At 36.8% G+C, this 17,506-nt stretch overlaps 2 protein-coding genes across 2 annotated transcripts; one reads left to right on the forward strand and one right to left on the reverse strand.

Moving 5' to 3' along the window:
- Positions 1–5,051: 5,051 nt before the first annotated feature.
- Positions 5,052–5,875, reverse strand: LOC131643144 (uncharacterized). Its single transcript, XM_058913297.1, has 2 exons — positions 5,676–5,875; positions 5,052–5,580 (listed from the first exon to the last, which is right to left on the reverse strand). The coding sequence occupies exons 1-2, from the start codon at positions 5,873–5,875 to the stop codon at positions 5,052–5,054; spliced, it is 729 nt and encodes a 242-aa protein (XP_058769280.1).
- Positions 5,876–14,298: 8,423 nt separating this feature from the next.
- Positions 14,299–15,012, forward strand: LOC131643145 (uncharacterized). Its single transcript, XM_058913298.1, has one exon. The coding sequence runs from the start codon at positions 14,299–14,301 to the stop codon at positions 15,010–15,012; it is 714 nt and encodes a 237-aa protein (XP_058769281.1).
- Positions 15,013–17,506: the final 2,494 nt, after the last annotated feature.

Genomic DNA, 17,506 nt, shown 5'->3' on the forward strand with positions numbered 1-17,506 from the left:
CTATTCTCTTCCAGCAGGAAGTATCACGTCGTGGGAAGAGATGGAGAAAGCTTTCTTGAATGAGTATTTTCCCGCATCTGTATTTATAAGGAAGAGGTATGACATCTTGAATTTCAAGCAGAAGGAGGGTGAGCTTTTAGGAGATGCCTACAAGAGATTCAAAAGAATTCTAGTAGCATGTCCCACTCATAATATGGACAAGACTGAACAAATGCAAGTATTTGTCAATGGGCTCAGAATGAAAACAAAGCAGTTAATAGATACAACAGCTAGAGGCTCAACAAATTTCACAACAGCCTCTGGGATCATCAATATCATTGAAGCAATAGCTGCAAATGAGCATTTGGAGTTGCATGACAGGTGTGCTAACAAACCAGAAGGAATCATTGATCTTAAGCTGGAAACTTCAAAAATTCGGGTTGAAGATGCTATAGCTGCAGAGGTAGAAAAGAGATTAAAGGCTATGAATATAGGTACTCAACAGGTTGCTCAAGTCCAACAAGCTCAACCTGTAATTTGTGAAATTTGCCAAGGTCCTCACCAAACTGTATATTGTGTTGCTACCCCCAAGCAAATTGAAGAAATCAAATTCTTGAGGCAAAACAACCCGTATTCTAACACCTATAATCCAGGGTGGAAGAATCATCCCAACTTCGCTTGGAAAGATCAACAACAAAATCCTCAGAAGGCAGAGTGGGAAGTAGCTATTGAGAGATTGATTGGACAATGCTCTCAGTTTCAAGAAGAGACGAGAAATAACCACAGGAACACCACAGCTTCAATAAAAAATCTGGAAGTTCAGGTGGGTCAAATAGCACAACATCTCACTCTACAGGCACAAGGTAACTTTCCGAGCGCAACTGTGAAAAATCCGAAAGATCAAGAGAATATTAATGCTGTTACTACAAGAAGTAAGAAAGTGGCAGCATCGGGAAATGAAAAAGAGGAAATAGATGACCCCATGGTAATAGAGGTGGATTTGGAAATAAGAGAAAATCCAAAAGAGCCAGAAGTGGTGATACCACAGGTTAAACCAGTTGAAGAAAAAAATAAGAAAAAGGCTGAACCGGCGCTCAAACTACCTTTCCCTTCCAGAGTGACAAAGAAGGATTCAAAAGAAAAAGACTTTGAGAAATTTACTGAATTGTTCAAAAAGCTAGAGGTGAATTTACCCTTCTTCGAAGCACTTGAGCACATGCCATTGTATAAGAAATTTCTGAAGGAGGTAATGACAAAGAAGAGATCAGTGGAAGGAGAACAAAAGATTGCAACTGAGAAGTGCGGTTTAGTCTCGTCAGTAAGGAAGATCCCAACCAAGAGGAAAGACCCTGGAGCTGTGGCAATACCATGCACTATCAAGAATCGAATGTTCAAAAAGGCACTCATTGATTCTGGTTCCAGTGTAAGTTTAATGCCACTATCTATTTTCAAAAAGCTTGAATTGGGAGAGGTTAAGGAAAGTAAGAAAAAGTTAAGGTTCGCTGATCACACCACCAAGAAATCTTATGGGGTAGCGGAAGATGTACTAGTGGAGGTTGACAAATTTGTATTCCCTGTTGACTTCCACATCATGGACATTCCGGAAGACGAAGAAACACCTATCCTTCTTGGGAGACCCTTTTTGTTGACAGGCCGCTGCAACTTTGACATTGAAAAAGGGACACTAACGCTAAAATCATTTGATGAAGAAGTAACCTTGAAGATGTTGGGAGTTAAGAAACATAGGACAGGTGTAAATGATCAAACTTCTGTGGATATGGCGGAAAGTGAAAAAAAGACAAAAGGCCTGAACAACTCCAAGAAAAAGTCTCAAGCATAGCCTCTCGGGTGGAAACAACTCAGGGAGCTATCAAAAATCCGAAGAAGGCTAAGGAAGTCAAGAAGAATGCGGGAAGTGAGTTGAAGAGAAAAGTGGTCCATGCTTATTATCTTCACGAGTTCTTGGGTGAGAAAGTAACAAGCAACAAAGTTTGGAAAAGGAAATACCCTCCATAATAAAGGGTAATGGACCGTCGAGCCATGCGACGTTAAACGAAGCGCTTCGTGGGAGGCAACCCACAATTTTAATAATTTATTTCTCTGTTTGTTTATTTTATTTTCAGGAACTAAAAGAGGGCATCTCTAGTGAAAGCTCGGAAGTGATCATTGGAGTGCAATACCCTCTGTAAGTAACCCCTCCAAGGCTGGTTCTAAAACATTGTGGACAATGTTTAGTTCAAGTGTGGGAGGGGTTCTTTTCATTTGCTTTTAGTTGTTTTCCATTTTTGTTTTTGTTTGCGTGTTATGTTGACATTGTGTTATAGATTGACTTATGGATGCCGAATGAATGATGAATGGTATTTAGTGGATGAAAGGTGCAACCTGAACCTATTCCCCCGAGGCACCCTGGAAGTTGATGCAGCCGAAAGAAAAGTAATTGTTGGACGCAACTTGCTGATACTGGACCAAGAGGATTGTATGGTATACCTGCACCGAAAAAAAGCCATATGACACGAGGAGTGCTTTGGAACCTGTAAGCTTATCCAACATGGTGAGGTTACAAAAAGCCAAACACAACAAATAATCATCATGAGAGTTGATTCAGGTATGACTTTATCATTCTGATTTTGCGTATGTTCTACTGACACAACATAATATGAGGACACACACTGAGGCATTTGTTTGCTTTACCACCTGAGCCTTTCTAGCCATCCTAAATTATATGTTTATCCGTTGTCACCCCAGTTGAGCCATATCCTTTTGTTTGTTATAACCATATCTGTAACCCGCAGCCAAACACTTCCAACCTTTACTCGGCATAAATGTTGTGGTTTTCAGAGTTGTGCTAAAATCTAAGTTTGGGGTAGTAATCATCAAAGAAGAGGGCAAGTAAAAAAAAAAGGAAAATAAAATTTTTGAGACATATGAATGTATGTCCCATAAAAAAAAGAGAAAGAAAGAGAAAAACTTGCCCGAATGAAAGACTCAGTTACATTAAGCACTCACGGAAGAATGAGTGAAGCAAAAGAGTCTGAGTCGAATAAATTCCCAATGTAACAAGTTGAGCACAATTACGAAAAACACAACATGAATGTCGAACCCAAAACCATTTGTTTATCCATTTCCTTGTGTATCCCACCGTACCTAAACCCCATTACAACCCAGAAGACCTCAAAAAGTGTGTGAACTTTGTTAGTGTAGTGAAGGTAGAATTTATTCAAAATTAAGAGTTGATATTGCATATCTTTATTTTGTGAGTGCAAAACACTTTAACCCTGAGAGATTTGGTGAGAAGTGTGAAAAAGCTTGCAGGCTAAAAAGGTACTCTGATTTGGTTCGGCAAGCCAGAGATTCTAATAGAAAGGTAGACGCAAGTTGTGAATAACATCGGCAGTGTTGTGGAAAGAAAAATCCAGGGTGACCTCTGTTTGGTCTCTTGCATCGCTTGAGGACAAGCAATGAGATAAGTTTGGGGTTGTGATCGGTCACCATTTCTACCTAATTTCTATCATGGATTCGGTCTAAATTTGTTGATTCGGTAACACTTTGATAAATGTTTTATTGCTTTTGTTTAAGTATTTCATGTTTGATTATTTTTATGTTTTATTTGCATTTTGTTTAATTTAAGTTATTTAGATGCTTTTTATGCCGTTTGGTTAGTTGTGTGCAAGTTTCAGGTCAGAACGAGTCGTCTTAAATGTCCAAGCAACCATGAAAGAAAGAGGAGCAAGAGAAAGAGAAAAAATACAAATACTGGGAGCAAACACGGCCGCCCGTGCTTCCACGCACGACCCGTGTCAGATGATCAACCCTCCCCCATACAAAATCCAGGGACCACGCACGGCCGCCCGTGCTTCCACGCACGGCCCGTGTCAGGATGGCTGGGAGCAAAAATAAAAATAAAAAGCAGCACGGCCACCCGTGCGTCCAAGCATGGCCAATGCTGCTGAGAGCGTGAAAACTTCCAATTTTAGGGATTTTTCATTAAATCTCCACCTTGAGGGCACTTTAGACATTTCTTTTGGCTGAGATTTGTACCTAGACTATTTAGTTGAGTTTGAGAAAATTATTTAGGGACTTTTGAATCATACGATAGAAAATCACAGAAGAGAGAAGATAGCTTCATCAAGGGTTTCGGAGACGGAGAGATTCAACGGTGGACACCATTGAAGATCAAAGTTCCCAATTATCTTTGTAATGTCTAAATTCTTTACTATGTCTTTCTTGAATATTATGAGAGGCTAAACCCCCCAATGCTAGGGGGTGGTCCTGATTTGGTTTTGTAATAACGATGAATTTGTGATTTCGTCAATACATTGGTTTATATTATTCAGTTAAATTATGCAATGTTCTTCTTGTTTTCTTTATCGGTCAAATAAGGATTAATCTATGGCTAACAAAGACAGGACTGTAGTTGTTAGGGTTTGTGCATAATTTGACTATAGTAGATATCACCTAGGACTAGGGATAACCTATAATTACCACATAATCCTGATTATATAAAAGCTTGGTTTCAATTTAGGTTCCTAAGGACTTAGGATTTAGGTTGGAAGACCAAAGGTTTTCTCACTAAGGACTTAGGAGGAAACACCCTAAGGATGTGGTAACTGAATGTTATGAACTTGTTGAAGAGATCTTAATTCTGAAGTGTTACATGCCAAATCAACCACTCACCCTAGCATCTCATATATTTGATAACAAAAATCAATTTATTTTTCTCATTATTTTTCTTTGCAAGGATTAAATCCCCCAAAACCAAAACATTAGTTTTTGTTCAATTGAATCATATTTTACGAATCTGTATTTCCTACGCAGTCCTTGAGATCGACATTCGGGGAATTTTCCCTATTATTACTACAGAGGCAAAAATAGTACACTTGCTATTTTTCTGATCAGTAATGTTTAGTTAATTTAGAAGTTCTACAAATTTTTTTAATTGTACTTCATTTTTTGTCTTAACGAGTCTTTGAGGATATGGAATTGGTGGTTTGTATGGTGGTGGAGGCACGTAAGGTTTCTCTTTGTCTAATGCTTCTCCACACTCATTTTCGGTTTCGCTCTTGTTATTGAGCTTAGTTAACTTGATCAACTAAGACTCTTGCCAAGATTTGACATTCAGAGGCAGCTTGTCCAGGAACTCTGCATAATTCGCAGTTAGGAGTTACAACAGCCACGGTGGCTGCGGGAGGTAGAGTCAAGTTATCTATCTTTTGGGTAAGAGCATTTAGCTTAGCATTAAATTTATCTAGGCTACTAATTTCGTACATTCCGCCTTTGGTTTGAGACTTCTCCACAAGTGTTCTTTCACTTCCCCATTGATAATGGTTTAGAGCCATGTTTTCGATAAGTTGATAGTCTTTGTCGTATGGCTTATCCATAAGAGTGCCACCAGCAGTGGCATCTATTGACAATCTTATGTTGTGCAAGAGTCCATTGTAAAATGCGTGGATGATGAGCCAGTCTTCTAATCCATGATGTGGACACATCCGCATCATGTCTTTGTATCGCTCCCATGCGTCAAAGAGTGATTCAGTGTCTTTTTGTCTGAATCTGTTGATTTGGGCTCGTAACGTGACATTTTTGCTTCGAGGAAATATCATGCTAAAAACACAATATTCAACTCTTCCCACATTGTGATAGAGTTTTATGGCACGGATTACAAACTAAACGCATGTGCTATCACTGTATCAGCAAACTAAACGAATTTCGTCAGGTGTTCGTTGAGATCCTCGGTAGGATTTCCTGAAAATTGGTGTTGTTGAATGGTTGATATCAATGATGGTTTCAACTTGAAATCTTTTTGGTTGAATGTAGGGGCAGCAATACTATTGTGAGGCTCTTGTTGTGATGGAGCAGCGTAATCTCTGAGTGGACGATTTCGTGGTCCTTCGGCCATGTTTATGTCAGGTTTGATATCTGGTTTGGATGTAGGTTCGGATTCTGATTCAGAGATAGATTAAGAATCAGATTCACAATCAGTCTTGAATTTTGGTTTAGGAAGAGGAATTGCGTGATTGAGACAGTAATCCCTGACTACTCATCTTACGCTAAGAAGGCGTTCTGGTTCGCTTGTCGGTTGCTCTAAAGCTTCGCCTTATGAGAGAGTGTTTGGCATGCAACTGACGAAAAAGGAAAATTCGTTGCTCTAGTCTAAACATGCAACAGAAAAATTGCTCTAAATGACTAATCAGTCCTCGGCAGCGGCGCCAAAAACTTGATCGTGACTTTATAGGTCTATCGGGATACGACTGCAAGTATACAGTCTAGTCGTCTAGTCTTAAAAGATATTGAACCCACAGAGACTGAGGGTCAATATAGAACGATCTTATTACTATGTTTAGCTACAACGATGTTTGTTTGGATTAAGGGGAAAACGGAAATTAAATAAAGTTTGGATTGAATAAATCATTTGGCAGAGTTTGTAATTATAAAAATATCTTTCAGTAGAAACCATTTATTTAAAAACCTTTATCTCTCATTCTCATGTTCAAAGAACGAGTTATATTACTTGACCTAGTGAATGCACTTAAAATCCAATAATATTTTTTTGAAAGCAAATAGAGACTAATTAGATTGTTAAAGCACTTTCGTGTATTTAAAAACTAATGTTCGATTACTACTATCCGAATCGATCTCCACACTTTTGCATGCGGGATCTAGCCTTAGTTAATTTCCCACTCTCGTGGTAAAATCGTATTAAAAATCCTTTCACTCTCGTGACAAGGGTAGTTAAATGAAGTTTAGAAATCGGAGACCGGAAGGGTATTTTTATTAAAAGTTTTATGTCGATTTATTACCGAATTCCATAAGTATTATGACTTACATACTAGTATTAATTTATTTAACCACACATATTATTAGTTTCACTCATACAAAATAAATGATATGGAGATGACAGTATTAGCATGGTATACAATAATGAAATTCTGGTTACAGCAGACTCATATGTCATATAAGAATGTCTTGACATCTGATCTGACATTCTGAAACAAACAAGGTAGGAATACAAATAACAGTGCAGGAAAGCAATAAAAGCACAATATAATTGTTTACCCCTACTCTGGGGGCTACCAAGCCAGGGATGAAGTCCACTATTAGGAGTATCAATTTGTAGACCCTACAACCAACACACCCGTTGACGATCTATGCACTTAATCACTACCCAGTGACCCTTCTACCTAGTGCCTCCCTAGATATGAGAAACTTCTCTCACTCCCAATCATCGCAATGATGTCTAGCAGTCAACACCTCAGCCACTGCATCAACAGCTCTTCACCAACATTCTCAGCACACAAACAAGCACAACTTGGAGTTACTTACACGCTTTCTCTAAGAACAAAACTGCCCTCATTGCTTCACAGCTTCTGAGTGAGTAAGATAAACCTCTTGCCTACAGGCTTCGAGGCACAAATCTGTGACCATCCCACAATCCGGGTGGTTCACTTACAAGGCTAACCCTAAAGACTACATCTTTCTAAAACTGGCTTGCCCGCTCAACTAGGTTACAAAGCTTCCTATTTATAACCTATTCCCAACTGGACTTGGGCCTTCAATCACATCTATATTTGCTGTTACAAATCAGCAGAAAACTTCTGCTAAAAAAAGGTCTTCAATCATAAGTTTCCTAAATTATCTCCATAATTAGAAACAATCTATTCTTCAATATTCTGACTTGATTCTGACTTGATTCTCTTGACCTTTAAATCTGCACCACATAGGATTGCATAATATTCCATTAGAATATTCTGCATTTGTTTGATTACATATAGAATCTTTATATATCAGCTTAGCAAGCGCAATGTCACATAAGACATGATGTCATAGAACATGTCGTGACATTCCATAGAACATCTTGATGTTGTACCGGTTTTGTTCATATTTATATTTGCAAGTTCTAAACATCCTATTACATATTTCTGCTACTATATTTTAGCCAAACATAAATGCCTATCACATTAGTCAAGGCATTAACAAATAATATCAAAAGCATATAAATGGGAACCTAGAATTGAATTAAATAATCTGAATACTTCAACAGATAATTCTTCAATGCAAGTACAAGATATTCTTCAATTACAACTTGAATCTTAAATAACAATTCCTAATTCTATAGTGTAATAGCTCCTCAATGTGAGAAACTATTACTTTGGGTAGTGAATAAAAAGGTCTATGAAAATAAAATGTTGGAACGGAAATAGCAGTAGTGAACCAAAAGGAATGCTGAAAAGTGTTAAAAAGCTGGGAAAAAAGGTGATTAGAGAGAGAGAGACAGATTGCAATTGCCAATCCTTTTATAATAATCTGATAGTGAGCTAGGTCTTCCTAAAATGTAGGAAGCACTAGAAGTCGTGTGCTGACTTCTTCAAAACAAACTCGCTCTCCTTTTTGTTCGTGGGCTTCAATATCTGATATAAGGCTACCTGTGCCGGTCGTTACAAGGTTGTGCTGAGGGGCATAACTTATCCATGTGTTCCAGATGCAACACACCCTGTTGCGGTCGTAACAGGTCTTTTACCTACAAGTTTTGACAGACAGTTCTGCTAGACAGCAGAAGTGTGTTCTTTTTGCACATTTTCTCTCCATTTCATTGTTCAACTTCATTTTGGCTTGATTAATCATAAGTACCTGAAAACACAGCAAAATACCAATGTGAAGTAATATGATCGATAAAACAGGGAAATAATCCATGTAAATTAAGCCTAAAATGCTATATGTTTTCGCGTTATCACCTATTAAGGCAATGAAGGTAACGAAGCTACTGCAGGAGGACAAGATATCAGCGACTTATAAGAGGATCAATCATAAGTAGCTGAAGTACCAACACCCTCTAGAAAGCACCATCAATGATTATCACATTCTGAGAAATTAATTCTAGGCGACAAGACTCAACATGTCAGAACTAGATCATCTTTTAAGCCATCTAAAGAGATGCTTCTAGGCCTGGTGTCCTTGATAGAGCATAAGTCTATTAATGAGCACTGATGGATAAAGATTGGATTAAAACCATGAAGGAAGAACCCAGTTGATTCTCGATAAATGATGTTTGGGATCTTGTATCTAGACCTAAAGGAACCAACATAATTAGAACTGAGTGGGTCTTCAGAAACAATCTCAATGAGAAAAGTGATGTGGTAATGAACAAGGCTCGACTAGTTGCTCAAGGATATAATCAACAAGAAGGAATTGACTATACATAAACCTTTGCACCAGTTGCAAAGTTAGAATCTATTCGTCTATTAATTTCTTTTATTGTTAATTGTTGCACCCCAATTTTTGACCACTGAGATCCCACCATAGCTTAAAATATTAGGATCATCATTGTCATCATTGTTATCATGCATTTATCATTTGCTAACCAAAAATACAAAAAACTGTTGTTTGTTGCTTGTGTCCTAAGACAGGAGACTGATTAAGGAGAAGTTGAGAAAATTAGGGTTTTGAGGTCCACAAAGAAATTCATCATTCTTCCATGATTCAAAGGGTTCTACAATCAATATCAAGGCCCAAAGATGGTTCAATCAAGATCAATCACCTTCAAGTACATCAGAAGCTCCAATTAGGGGTTTTGACCTAATTTCTATGGAAGGTTGACTTTTAATCAAGAGATGGTTCCAAGACTCAAAATATGATTCAATGGCATCCAAATCAACATTATAATCCATCCACATCATTAATTTGAAGAGAATGACTTGATTCATTTGAAAATCACAAGACAGTCATTCATTTGGAAAAAGTCAACTGTGCAAGTCAACCTTTGACTTTTGAAGAAAATAGTCAACCATGAACCTTTAAGGGCCCAAATCATCATCATATGGATATTGAAGACATTTTATCAAAGGAAATTTAAAGAATTCATCAAGAATCAAAAAGTCAACAAAAGTCAAACTAGGGTTTTTTAAGTGCATTTTGACCTAGTTCATGGATCTCAAAATTTCACCTACACAACTCAAAAAATTTCCAACATCAAAGTTTTAGATCTCCTCAAATAAAAATCATTTTGTCAGAATCACCTTTTGGCAAAAAGTGATTATTTATAAGTGATTTTGAGCAAACAAAGTTTATGTTCAAAAAACTTGGAAAATTTTCTAAGTGTTTTACCTAGTTTTTCCTCCACTTTATGGCCATTTTTCTTAATGATCCAAAAGGAGTTTGAGGAAACTTCCAACTACTCATTTGAAGTATGTAGCAAGGGCTTTCCAAAGAGCTAAGTAGCATGAAAATCCATGGCTCCATTCATGAGATATGATTTTGTCAATATGGCACCATGAACACTTGAAATGAAGAAGTTTTATGAAGAAAGTGAAGAACAAAGACCAAAACCCTTACAAATCTGAAAGAATCTCTCAAGTACAACCATTTTAACTTGTTCAAATGGCCAAACTCAGATGATTTGACTTGCTTTTGAGCTATGGACCAAGTGTTCTAAACATTGTCCAAGTTTCATGCCATTTTTGGAACTAAAGTTCACACTTCCATTCTTGTAAAGAGGCTTTATGCACAAAGTCAATTCTCCTTGAGCCTCTAACTTGTCTCCTCTGCAGAAAAAGCAATACAAATCCAACAAGCAAGCCTCTAAGATCATATCAATCATGCTTAAAGTTTGTACTCACCATGGGAACCATAACTTTATCATTTTCTTCACAAAGAAGCAACATGGTACAAGATCACATGTGAGCTTCAAAATTATGAGTTTTTCCCTCCCACAAACCCTAAATATTGCCTATAAATAGGGGGCATCACTCCCTTGATCACTTACACCAGAATTCTCCAAGTCACTACCTCACTTGAGATTCTCTTTTTTACCGCTTGCATTTTCAAAGTGATTTTGAGTTCCACCAGTTCTGGGTGTCAAACAAGAGTTTGAACAACTTCTAAATACCATTTAGAAGCTGTCCATACCTTCCTTAATCTCTCTAAGGGTCCATAACCAAAAATCACCATTTTTGGTCCATTTTCAAAGCTTTTAAGCACATAACTTGTCCAAACTCAAACCAAACACTCAGCCACTCAAATAACCTTCCAAATAGCTTCTATATCACATATAGAAACTATCCATAACACTCAAACACCTACCAAAGGCCTTGAACCAGAAATCACCATTTCAAAACTCCATTAAAGGACCTTTGAACTCAAACTTGCCAAAACAAAATCTACTCGTGCATTTTCAGGACTTTTGTGTTTGTTAGCTTCTAAACATCATATAGAAGATAACCAAACAACTTTTGTGGATCTGTAACACCATTTTCATAGCACACTAACCATAACTTTTTCTCTTTCAAGTGGAAATCGAATATTGGGTTGCAGGTACTTTCAAGACTTTTTGAGCATCCTAGAAGCTTCCCTGAGGTTAATAGAAGCTGTTTGGATCATTGAGGCATTCCCAGGTCCCTTGAATAGCTCTGCACGAAGCCATTTTCAGAGGTAAGAACCTTGAATTCGTGCATACTTGTTTAAGCATCATTTTGATTGAAACTTGTTCCTATTCTGTTTAGAATTATGTAGAGAAGAAAAGCCCTAACTTGGCGCCATGGTTGTTCTTCGTGAGTTCAAGGAAGAAGATGAAGTCTGGAAAAATTCCATTCATGACCAAGTTTATTTTATATTTATTGCAAGGCGTATTGTTTGAATACATCGTTAACTCACTTGGTCACCAATGCGCCCTTAGTCGTTTTTCCCTCAAACTCCGGGGTTCGAATCCCCCTCGCCCCAGACTTTTGTTTTATTTTCTCATTTTTACCATGTTAACTAAACTTCATATTTTATGAACTGGGTGCATTCTCTAGTCACCACACGCGCGTTGGCCTAGTGGTGTATGTTTTGAGTGGTGAGCCTGAGGTCTTGAGTTCAAACCTTGTTGAAGACAAAAGTTTTATTCTTTTTATCACTTGTTCATTTAGGTTTTTATATAACTTTGAATAATCACCAAAAATAGGAAAATTAATCTTTTTAATCCCTTCTTTTTTGTGTGTTTTCTTTAATTAATGTATTTTAATACCATGACTAAAAATCCAAAAAATATTTATTTTATCATCATTTAAAAAATTAATCAAAAACGAATCTTTCAATATATGAAAAAATCAACAAAAAATATGTTTCTTTTTGAATATTTCTCTAAAGTGACTTAGTATATTTTTGTCAATACTTGTTTAGGGTTAGGTTAGAATGTCTTTCACTTATCTATGTACCCTTAGGCCATTTATCTTAAAGAAATTGGTATTTAACAATTAAAATTAATTAGGTTTAGGTGTGTTTAAAAACCCTAATTTAAAACCCTAATTTGAAAACCTTAGGTTTAAAACCCTAACAAAAAATTTGCAACATGTTGATCTTTGTCTATCCATGTTTATCTTTGTACATACTTGTTGATTTTAATCCATGTCTTGTGCTTAATTATTAATCTTTGTCTTATACATACTTGTTGATTTTATATCCATGTGATTTGTACTTGTTATTATTGTTGTTTATCTAACCCAATATTTAATTATCACATTAATCATTCATCATTCATACATGATTTGAATCCAAGGATTTAGATACATCCATCTCTTTCTTGTTAACACTTACTTGTTTGTTCTTGTACATACATGAGGTATTTGTTGTTAATATTTTAAGCTTGATGTTTTATCTAAAGGATGGAAATGATATTGACTAAATTGTCAAGGTACTTAAACTCTTTTCCAAATTCTTTTACTTTTTAAGTTGAGTATTTTAAAGCTTTTCACTTGTTTATGGTTTAGTATTGTTAAAGCTTAACCAAAACCCTCTTGTTTTTAAACCTTGGTGTTAAGAGATGAATTATTCCCGGTGAAACTTCTCTAAACCCATTGACCTTGTATTTTAAAGCTTGGTCCTCCGTTGATTTGTTTTAAAATTTGTTAAGTATTTTAAAGCTTAGCCTTTTAAAACTTATTAGGTATTTTAAAGCCTAATACCCTTTTAACTTGTTAAGTATTTTTAAAGCTTAACCTTTTAAACTAATTAGGTATTTTAAAGCCTAATCTTCTTTTAAACTTGGTAAGTATTTTAAAGTTTAACCCTCTTTTAAAAACTTGTGAGTATTTTAAAGCTCACACCCAAAAAGATTTTGGCCACTTTGGCCCCTTTTTTCCCTTTTTTTAAAAAAAAGAGGAACTACAGAAGCTCTGACTTCCCTATTGCACCTAAGGGGTATGTAGGCCTAAGATGCGATATCTTATCGAGCTCACTTTCAAAAACTTCTCTTCCCATCCCCATCCTCTATTTCAAACAAGTTTTTCACATAGGTTTTTCACAAAAAAAGGTTATTTATAAACAAAAGATAGTAACACAAAAACAAAGAGGTTCCCATGGAGTACCATGGATATGAGGGGTGCTTAAAACCTTCTTCTTGTATAACAAACCCTCCGTAGCCAGAACTCTGATAAGTTTATTAGTTTTGATTTTAAAAACTTCTGTGGGTTTTATTCGCTCTTTCACCCATTCAATTTTGGAAACAATAAAGTGCGGTGGCGACTCAATGAGCTAAGTCTTCCCATGACTCTAGTCTCACCAAATTCACCGCTACAGAAAAGTGGCGACTCTGTTGGGGATGTTGATCAAACTATTGGTACATCTTTGGAAGGGTTGACCCAATCTTTGTTTTTTATTACCTTTTGTTATTTTCTTTGTTTTATACTTAACCTTTTATTTGTGTCTTTTATTTTCATATGTGTTTACTTGTTATTTTATTGGGTTGTATTGGGAAAGGGAGTCATGCCCCTTGTGGTGAGATAAATCCTAACCCGGATTTAGAGTGTACACTTATTATAGGAGACTGGTATAGTCATTTTAATCTCAAGGGAGTAGTCCCGAAGAAGTTAATTTGAGACCCATCGCTCAGTGGAGGCCTCTTTGGAAGTAACTTTGTTGACCATGTAGTTGGGAATACATCATTGCGTTCAACTAGGCTGTAGAAGCTGGGGACCTAGAAACCCTTAACCAATCTTGGCCATTAAGATGTAGTGTGGAAACTATGTCTGATTCATTTTCAGAATAGTTGTTACACAAGGCTACGCTCATATGAGGTTCTCTTGGATTTTGTTCAAATGAGTATGTTGATACAAAGTTTACAATATCCAAGTTGGGCTGCTTGAGTCTGGGAAACAATAGAACCTTGATCTACAGGTACAAAATAACCATAGTACACACATTTGGGATGGGTAGACCTTTGGCTCCATGCTCGTGACTTTGAACCCTCAAGCCCATGTTTTTGCTATGTTTGCATTCATTCATCCATGCATCTAAAAACATTATATCTTTCAAGGAATTTAAAGAAACCTTTTGTTTTTAAACATTATAGGGATGGAACCTGAAAGAAGAAAAACCAAGAAATATACTTTCAAGAGTTTAGAGGTGGAAGAATTAAGAAAGCTAGGATCTTTGATTGTTGATCAAGACAAGTTTTGTAGCAATTATGAAAGATTGTTGTATCTCCTCAGAACCAAGATGGAAGAAGGAATCCTCCCCACTTTGTTCCATTTCTATGACTCATTGAATCATTGCTTCACCTTCCCTGATTATCAACTATTTCCTACCTTGGAAGAGTATTCAAGCATCATTGGGCTACCTATCACTAGAAGAGTTCCTTTGACTGGTTTAGAACAAGATCCCAAGCTTGGTGAGATTGCAAAATCTACTCACTTGAGAAAGGAAGAAGTTGAAAAGATCATGGTGACTACAGCAAGATTACCTGGATTACCTGCTGAGTTCTTAATTGAGAAAGCTCTCACCTTGTCACAAGAAAGAAAGGAAGAAGACTTTGAAGCTGTTTTTGCCTTGTTGGTGTATGGATTGTTCTTGTTCCCTAATATTAACAACTTTGTTGATATGAATGCCATCAAGATCTTTATGAAGAAGAATCCTGTTCCTACCTTACTTGGGGACACTTACTATTCTATTCATCTCAGAAATTCCTATGGAAAGGGAATGGTTACCTGTTGTACTCCTTTGTTATACAAGTGGTACATATCCATCTGCCTGACACCTCTGAATTCTGGAGCCAGAAAGAAGGATTGAAATGGTCACACAAGATCATGACTCTTACCAACACTGAGATTGTTTGGACAAACAATCACTTTTGTAGAATGAAGACCTTAGACTGTTGTGGTGATTTCCCTAATGTTCCCCTCATTGGTACAAAAGGAGCAATCAACTATAGCCCCGTATTAGCTCTTCGTCAATTTGGGTTTCCCATGGACAAAAGACCAAGGAGCAATTTATTGGAGGGATTCTTTCTGGAAGAAAGAGTTGAGAACAAGGAGTTTAGAGAAAGGATTGCTAATGCTTAGCATCCAAGCCATAGAAAAGAAATCAAAGATTGGAAGACCAAAGGAGATCTCTCCCCTGAGCCCTTTGATAGTTGGGTCACTACCAGAGCTGCTGAAATGAGAATGCCTATTCTCCCTGGAACATCTGCACCCCCAATTGAAGAGTATGTTCCACCCATTATAGTTCCTTCAACAATTGAAAGTATCCAAGAAGCTCTAAGAAGAATGAAGAAATCAAGAGACCATTGGAAGAAGAAGTTTGAGTATTCTGATGCTGAAATAGGAATGTAGGAAGAATTCTATGAAGAAGTGTTGAAAGAGAAGAATGATCAACTGTTCCTTTAGGACACTTGGCTCATAGCTAAGGATGCTACTATTTCCAAATATGAAAGTGAAAAGAAAAGGAAGAAGATCTCTCTCCAAAAGAAGCTGCATAGAAGAGTATTGTTGAGAAGCTAGAAAAGGTCAAGCTGAAGAAGAAGAAGAAGACTCAAGATGATATGGATACTTCTCACTAAGCTTTGATGATCACTCTTGGATTTTAATAGCTTTCTTTGTTTGTTTCTACCTTGTAACTCTTGAAAGTAGTTTATGACTTGGTTGTCCCTTTGTATGCTATCAAAAGAAAATGGTACTTCGATGACCCTCGATGACCCTCGATGACCCTTATATGTACCAAGGTTGCCTTGTCCCTTTCTTAAATTCTTCCTCATGTACACCCGTTCTTATAGAATGTAGAGGGTTTTTTGTGGATTGATATGTTGGCAATATCTTAGGCGTTGTTATTATATGAACGTAAGGCAAAAATTCATTGTTGGTTAACTGACCAATTATACCCCTCAGTTCTTTTAAAAACCAAGGGGAAAGGTTGTTACATTTTTAATTTAAAAATAAAATAATATATGAACTTTCCCCTCAGTCTTATAAAAAAAATCGAGGTAATATATTACTTGAAGAAAAAAATGGTGAATTGTAAGAAATTGAAAGTAACATGCAATTTAAACTATGTTTATGAATAAATTTCTCAATGTTGTCAACCGAGGAATGCAATAAATAATAGATAATAAATATTTTAATTGATTGACAGCATAGGAAGGTTATTCAAAAATATAACAATGGTCTTACAAGAGAGATGGAAACAACAACAACAACAACATTTGATTTTCCTCACGAGGTATGTGATGGAATTCAACTTTTTTTGAAGAAGGTCAATAGTCTTCGGGCATAATCTCTGTACGGAATTAAACCAAGATGACGAGTCTCCCATTCTCCTTTGATCTGATTAACGACTAGAGCAGAATCTCCATATAATTCCAGAATTTTGATTCTAAGATCAATGGCTTCCTCTAATCCCATGATACAAGCTTCATACTCCGCCCTGTTTTTGGTGCAATTGAACATTAGTCTTGCAGTGAATTGTATGTGAGAACCTTGTGGCATAACAATGGTTGCCCCAATTCCTCGACCATAGGCATTAACAACTCCATCAAATATCAAACCCCATCGGGATTCAGGATCTAGCCCTTCTTCAGGTAAAGGTTCTCCATAATATTTGATTTCAAATATATGAACTCTTCATCTGGTAAGTCATCTTGCAAGATTTAGTCGTCATCAATGGGTTGATATGCCAAATGATCATGTAGAACACTCCCTTTTATGGCTTTCTTGGCACGATATTGGATGTGATACTCTGATAGTAACATCTGCCAGCGGGTAATTCTTCCAGTTAAAGCAGGTTTTTCAAAAAGGTATTTGATTAGATCCATTTTGGATATGAGATAAGTCGTATGGGTCAACATCTACTGCCTTAGTCGGCGAGCAGCCTATTCAAGAGTGTAACAAGTTTTCTCGAGCAATGAATATCTTGTTTCACAGTCGGTATACTTTTTGCTCAAGTAATAAATGGCATACTCTTTTCGACCAGACTCGTCTTGTTGACCCAAGACACACCCCATAGAATCTTCAAGCACGGTCAAATACATGATCAATGGTCTTCCTTCTACCGGAGGGCTCAAAATTGGAGGTTCCAGCAGGTATTCTTTGTTATCATCAAAAGCTTTCTGACATTCTTCTGTCCATTTACATTCTTGATCCTTACAGAGAAGCATAAAAATTGGTCCACAAGTTGCAGTTGAAGGATAGAAAAACACTTAGAAAGGGGGGGGGGGGTTGAATAAGTGTAGCTTAAAAACTCTTAAGTTAAAAACAATTTGCACAATGATTTTTATCATGGTTCGTTGTTA

This window comes from Vicia villosa, unplaced genomic scaffold (genome assembly GCF_029867415.1).
Source record: "Vicia villosa cultivar HV-30 ecotype Madison, WI unplaced genomic scaffold, Vvil1.0 scaffold7, whole genome shotgun sequence".
Classification (NCBI taxonomy): Eukaryota; Viridiplantae; Streptophyta; class Magnoliopsida; order Fabales; family Fabaceae; genus Vicia; species Vicia villosa.

What these genes read in the sequence shown, in the direction of transcription:
- LOC131643144 (XM_058913297.1), bottom strand. Translation starts at nt 5,875, where the DNA reads ATGGCCGAAGGACCACGAAATCGTCCACTCAGAGATTACGCTGCTCCA. An exon ending in CACCTGACGAAATTCGTTTA is followed by an intron (nt 5,581 to 5,675) that starts GTTTGCTGATAC and finishes TTGTGTTTTTAG; the next exon opens with CATGATATTTCCTCGAAGCA.
- LOC131643145 (XM_058913298.1), top strand. Translation starts at nt 14,299, where the DNA reads ATGGAACCTGAAAGAAGAAAAACCAAGAAATATACTTTCAAGAGTTTA.